We start from the raw sequence: 7,016 nt of genomic DNA on the forward strand, positions 1-7,016 counted from the left end.
TGAACATAAGTGTCATTTTTCCATGTGCACAGATATGTCATCACAAACCCGCCTTATGAGTTTGAGCTGGTGCCCACGGACCTGATATTCTGTCTGATGCAGTTCGACCACAACGCGGGCCAGTCCCGAGCAAGCCTGTCCCACTCCTCCCATTCCTCTCATTCATCCAGCAAGAAGAGTTCGTCTGTTCACTCCATCCCCGCCACGAACCGACAGAACCGCAGCAGCAAAGCACGTGAAGCCCGTGACAAACAGAAGTAAGTTGGCCTTTATTTCTATTTGTATCCCCGTAGAGTGTGTATGTGTGCGTTTGTTAACTTTTGTGGTTTTAGCACACGTGTGTGTGTGTGTGTGTGTGTGTACCCAGTGTTTGTTGTTCCGTTTGTGAGTTTGCTTCATTGTAATGTGCATGTGGCCCTTGCCTTGACCACACACTGAGCTCTATGACCATTTGATCATCGCCAGGACCATGCCGGCATCAGTCTGCATATCGTTGCTGCACTTATACAGACACAATCAACCTAATTTTGGAATGTTAACTATATGAATGGTTAATAATGGTATGAAATTTGCAGGTCCCATGTAGCCCTCTAGAAATGTTTAGTTAATATTCATTATTAAGCTTAATTGTATAGTTAATATGGATTATTTTAATGGAAGAAACTTCTTAATTCATGTCTTGCCTTTTTGTTTGTCCAATCATTGTTGTGTGTTTGTGTGTGCGAGAACAGCAAATTGCATCATCATGTTTTTATTCTGTGTTAGTGGCTTATTTTTAGTTATGCTCTAGTGATTTTATTTTAATGTTCCAGGTAGGGTGTAGAGCCATCATCATAGCATAAATAGTTTCACACCATCCCTACATGCCTTGCGGGTGCAGAAACCCTTATGGTGTGTATTTCTCATGGCATTTTGGATCATTTAATTGTGGATCATTTAAAATGTACTGTTTAGAAATCTTTATCATCTACATATAATATGATACGACCAGTCTTTGTGAAGCTGTTGTTGAGACTTATCTCTCACCTGAATGGAGGAGCTGCAAGGCATTATGGGATGCTGTAAAACCCTGCATTGATTTCAGTGCCTGTTACGATGCGTGCCTAAAAGTTGTAATTCAACAAGATTTAGAGTTTGTAATATATTCCCCCAATGAGAGAAAAAAGTAGGTTAATATTCGAGATTTGAAATGCAAATGTTGTCCTTTTAAAGAGTTTTACAGTACTATCTGGATAAAATTAGATTATTTTAGATCCATTGTTTTCTTTAATACAAGGCAAAAAAAAAAGAAGTTTAAAAAAATATTTTGATTAGTTTGCAAATCTTAAATACTGCTTTTATATTTGAAGAAGCATTTTAGATTTTTTTAAGAATCATTCCCCATTAGTGTAAAATAAGATGGTTGTTTTTTTAAAATTTACAATGTTAACCAGACTAAAAATGTAGACATATGATGTCAGTTATTCTGTTACCTGCCTTAAAAACTGTAAAACTTACATAGACCACTTTTTTTTCTAAAGTGCAACAAGGATGAATAGAATGGGCCCAGGTATGCAAGTTAATGATTCTGCATGATACAGCACCTGTTGTGGGATCTTTTAATCATAACTTTGTCCTTTGCACTGTTATGAGAGGGGATTTTGATTTTACTTTCCAAGAAAATCATGCCTACTTTTCACCTTTGCTTTCTAACTGAAAGCAAATGGCTGCTGCTACTGCCTAACTCTTGTCATGCTCAGGACCATCCCAGCATTGCATGCGGTTGACTATCATCCTCTCTCTATACCTCCGTTCATCTGATAGGTTCCAGTGATCTCTCTCAGTAGTCCCTTTGACTTATTTCAGTTCCTCTTGTTCATTTACCTCCCATTAGGTTTTCTTTCTTTCTCTAAGACAAACTGCATTGTGTGAGAGGTCAGTGTGTCTGCACATTGTTTCTGCAGGTAGTTAATCAAAATGTATTTGTTTGTTACGTCATCCAATTCAAAAATGGTATTTGGAAAATACACATAATATAATCCGAATCTTTTTCAAAGCCATTCAATTAAATCCTATAGTGGACTGATTAATAATAGTTACATAAAAAGCTTAATATATGTAAATATAACTAGAATTGAAATCAGAATTTTTATTTAATGTAAAATTTAGAATTCTTGTTCAAATTTATTGCAAAGATTCACAAAATAAACATGTATTTTATATAATATTTGTTAAAAATGCAATATCTATTGATAGTGTTGACAGTAGATATTTCTTTTGATTTGAAATTTGAATAAATAATGTGTAAAAAAATGTCATTAAATGTATATAGATTTTTTTTTGTTTCTTTACAAATTATCAATCTGCAATCTCCAGATATTGGTGGACTAACCTGTCTTGACAATATTGCTAATTGTAAAGGACGCATTAGTAGCTTTTGTCATATTTGCAGCTTTGCTACATTCCTAAAAACATATTTTAATGGGAGTAAGATTACTATACTGTACAACCTCAAAAACACAGATTTGGTCCATTAAAAGTTCCCCACTCAAACCAGGCGAAAGTGGTTTCACGTTCCGCTCTGGCTAAATTCACCTCAAATATCCGTGTGAAAGGTGAACCAAGATGAAGAGTCCGTGTGCTGCTGAAATTGGCTCTTTTAACCCTTGCGGAGCCACAGGATGTCTCGAGGCGATGTAAGTTCCAGCATCAGTAGTAAACTCAGGGGAACGGAGCGAGGTGGCTGACTCCTTGCACCACCTCAGGCACAGCTCCACTTACATCAAACGACTTCGCCGTGACACTCTTCCCCCCGTGGCCCGTCGCAGCCTGACACTCCAAGGTGTGCAGCACATTTCAAGTTGGAGGAATAGTTGGAAATCTTGGAGTGCTGGAAAATGACACTGCCTAGGAGAATGTGAATATGATGAGGACAGATGCTGGCCCTCCGTGTGGCTTAAGTCCTTGTAGAAAACATTTCAGAATAAAACACCTAATTTCAAAGACCAGATCACGTGAAAACTGGTACGTGGTACACGGCTTGATAGAGTCATTCCTTTTGGCCTCAATACACACTTGTTTGAGGGCTGTAAATGCTTTTACATACCGTACATTTTGCTGCCTGATGAAATCAGTAATAGGTTCAACAATGTGTTTCACCCTGTGTCTTTCTGAATGTGAATTAAACGTCATGTATAGAGAGAGAAAGAGAGCGTGGTATTCTTTTTTTCCTTTTTTTTTTAAAGAGAGATGCATGAACCCTGCTTTAAAGATCTGATATTAACACTGTTTATCTCGCCTTCTGCTTCTCTCCCGCCCGGCTGTCTCACAGAAAAGAGATGGTTTACAGATGAAGCAGAAAATGCATACCCAAGGAACATTCAAATCAAGCCCATGAGCACTCACATGGCCAACCAAGTCAATCAGTACAAATCCACTTGCAGTCTGATTCCACCTATTCGAGAAGTTGAAGATGAATGCTGAACGAATCCCCGGCCTTTACCATCACAGAGGGACTTGGGTCATCCTGCTGTAAAAGATGAGCGCTAATTGCGAAACGATGACTGTTGATGATGGAGACACATTGTCCTTCCCTTGTTCGATTCAAGGGTCTGAAGCGATCGAGAACTGGAAAGGACTTCCTATGTGTATACCTTTAATGTTACTTCCATATTTTTATATATGTATACATAGTGATGTACATAATGACAATCAAGTAAGGATTGTACAGCCCCCTAGCACTTTTTGAAATTATGTTAACAGGCAAACAAAAGAAGAAAACAAATAGTACTTCCTGTGATTCTTTGCAATATCTCACCTCTGCCGTGACCTGACTCCATGCAGAGGGTGCTATAATGGAGGATGAGGGTCACTGTCGTTCACTTCATCCAAACACTACCCAAAGATTAGCCCCGCCGATTGAGTTGCGTATCTGTCGCCCATTTCATTTTGCACTACCGCGTAATAACTCAAGCACTGCTCACAGAAGAGTCAAAGCTTACCCTCAGTTCTCCTCTGAGTTTGAGCTGAAGTCACAGGCTGAGGCTGTTAAACGAATGGCTTTGTTCAAGGAAATGTGTGTTTGCGTGACTTTATTCTTGCATGGTGTGTGCCGAAAGCTGCCTGAACGTTTGGCTCAGGAAAGGATGCCCATTTGCATCCCTACAGACTTAGGCACGTATACAGATGGAAACGTTTGCTGTACCTAATGCAAATGGTCGTCCCCAACGTAGCTCTTCGGAATTGGCAATACATTGAGGATATGCACTACTTCTGTTGATGTCTTTCCATCATACATGACTGTTGATGTGGGAAACTGTCTGTGATCGAGGCTTATAACATGTTTGTTTGCGTCTGCGGCTCTGCTATTAATACAACTGAATGACACGCTACTGTCTCCTGCTGATAATTCAACAATGATTGAGCTTTTACGCTGAAATAAAAAATATACAATTGAAAATGCCACATATTGCGAAAAGTGGGTATCATTGGCTCCTCCTCTGGGTATAGCCACTGCCTGACACAGGGTTGGCACAGGGGCTGAAAAGTGCTTGGATGTTCCCTGTGACCAACCTTGATGCCTTAAACTCTAGACTGAATGCATAAGCTCAATCATAATGTTCAATTATCAGTCAAAGTTGTAACTTGTGGATGATTCTTGCTGTGGACTGAATACATTTGAACGTCACTCACTTTTACAAGGCTACACAACTAAGTTGTACCTTTAAAGTAGAACGTATACTGATACATATGCTTCACAGACCTTTGAACTTTGCTTCAAGTGCTCTGTCAGATTTATACATAAGTACATACTTATTTTTTATCCATGAGCGTAATCATTTTGTACTTATTTTTATACATATCAGAGAACTTTATTTCTAAATGTATCTTAAAGATATAGTAATAGCTACAGTGCACAGCAGTTCAGTTTTACCCCTGACAACACAACATATCACATACCATCAACTGGGACACGTCAAACATCTGTGATCCCGAGTCAAAACGGTACAATTTCAGCTTTCCATCTGGAGTGCTCTTTGATACTCACATGGGCTGCTTTGAACGACTTTGAGCTCTACTACTAAAACAGAATATATGCTTTCATTTTCATAAGCTAACCGAGATGAAAACCCAAAATGAATGAGATGAAAACACAAATTGAATGAATGATGACACTTTTCTGTAATTCCAGGTAAAGTGATGTTGATCCTCAGACAGACATGGACTCAAGAGATGTGCATGAGGAGGGGGTCTGCTTTTTCTGTAATGAGGGTAGGGATGAGTGATAGGGATATTAGCCATGTTTGACCTAAATTAGGTCTTGGTAAAGAGAAGAGCATGCTGATGTACTTGTGGAAACGTAATTTGATCAGATCAGCAATGAGCTAATAGCCATATGATTGTAGATGCAAGAAAAGAGACATTAGCACATGTCCATCCATTGAGCAAAAGAATATAAATCTGGTGTATAAATTCTGCCCGTTCTGGTCCACATTTATTTTCTCAAGTAAAAGGATCTCAGCTTTATTGTTTGTCTATTGGACAATTAGGCTTGGTCCTTAAGTGATTTTCTGAATTGTGATTACATTGGTGTTACACTTTGTAGCAAGTAGATTTCTTAATAAATGAATAAAAAAAGAATAATACTAATGTGAGTAAACTGTATGTATAATTGGATTGTCAACATACTTGCTAGCCTGAAAAAAAAGGAATCCATTGGAGTTAAATGTCCTATTTTTTTCTTCTATGTAAGGTAGAAGGTCCTTTTCCTGTAATGAAACTACAAAGGCAGATGGCGCAGTAAAGACAGCAGGTTTCATTTGATGAGAAAAGTGTAGATGCACGTTGAGGGAAGCAGAAAGCAAACTAGCTCTTTCTTCTTGAAGATTATTAACCATCAGGTTTTAACATTCCATTTTGTCATCAGCATTTCAATCCATTACAAACACATATAGTCAAACTCGGTTGTTTGTTTACAGACCTTTTTCTTTCTTTCAACACATACTCAGGTAGCAATCCTGATGACAAAGCTACAAAAAAGCTGGCTTACATTTTCTTGTGTTACCTTTTGTAGTATGAGTTGATACTGATATTTTCTTCTCCACTGCAACAAATGTGCAATGTTTTAGCATCATGCAATTTATTTGTACATCTTGTGAAGATACTACAGTGTACACATATCTCAGTTTCTACAGTGCCATGAAATGTATCTGTCTACCAGCATCAGTCAGTCATTGGTTTGTAACAGTGGATGAATATTGCGGCATCTAATACTGGCATGGAGAACATCCAAGCCATCCTTGCCTCCATGCCAGGACAGTGCCAGGCAGTGCAGGAAAAAACCAAAGGAGGAACGCCATAATACCCACTAGAGCGAAAAGTGGCATTCAAACAGGCATATGACATATGTGCCTATACAAGCTGCTAAAATCTTAGCACCTTGGTTATTGATACTGTAAAAGTAAAAAAAAAAAGAAGAAGGGAACAGCAATGGCTGAAGGATGCTGGGTAGAACTGACTATAATGTTTAGTTCGATCACCTGTCATTGTATTCAAGAGTGTTTTAATTAAAGTAACATATAAAGCAACCTTACTGATGTGCTATGTAATACACAATTGTCATATTTTGGCTATTTTATTCTACTGTAAAGGACAGATTTAAGTTTTAGAAACTGTATAAAGAAAATACACTGTAACAGTATAAATACTTGGAGGGGAATTAAGTCTTAACATGCTGAACTTGCATATGGATTACTGTTTTGTTGCTGTCTTTTCTTTCACTTCAATAAATAATCAAAACATCCATATATACATGTAATTATTGGCATATTCATTACAGGATAAAGGAGTTTCTCATAGCAGAGTATGACTGATTTGACTCCCAGACGTGAAGAAATTGATGGTGCTGAAGCTGATCTACCTGACTGTCAAATATAACCTGCTGATAAACATTCTGTCTTGTACAAAAAGTTTGTACATAAATTGTACATGGTTTCTTTTTGTATTTTCTCAATTAAAATTGATGTATTTGTGTTCTA

At 37.9% G+C, this 7,016-nt stretch overlaps 1 protein-coding gene across 12 annotated transcripts in view; it reads left to right on the forward strand.

The window, feature by feature from the left end:
• The window catches only part of kcnma1a (potassium large conductance calcium-activated channel, subfamily M, alpha member 1a), a 243,605-nt gene extending 236,589 nt beyond the window's left edge, over positions 1 to 7,016 (forward strand). For 6 of the 12 annotated variants that reach the window (XM_077197115.1, XM_077197117.1, XM_077197119.1 and 3 more), the window contains 3 exons: positions 33 to 257; positions 1,521 to 1,549; positions 3,311 to 7,016. In XM_077197115.1, the coding sequence (XP_077053230.1) occupies positions 33 to 257; positions 1,521 to 1,549; positions 3,311 to 3,462 (406 nt within the window). In that variant the 3' untranslated portion in view covers positions 3,463 to 7,016. The remainder of the gene's footprint in view (positions 1 to 32; positions 258 to 1,520; positions 1,550 to 3,310) is intronic. The other 6 variants (XM_077197118.1, XM_077197121.1, XM_077197125.1 and 3 more) reach the window with 2 other exon arrangements.

Source organism: Siphateles boraxobius, unplaced genomic scaffold (genome assembly GCF_051911475.1).
Source record: "Siphateles boraxobius isolate OS27281-9 unplaced genomic scaffold, OSU_SipBor_1 37, whole genome shotgun sequence".
NCBI lineage: Eukaryota > Metazoa > Chordata > Actinopteri > Cypriniformes > Leuciscidae > Siphateles > Siphateles boraxobius.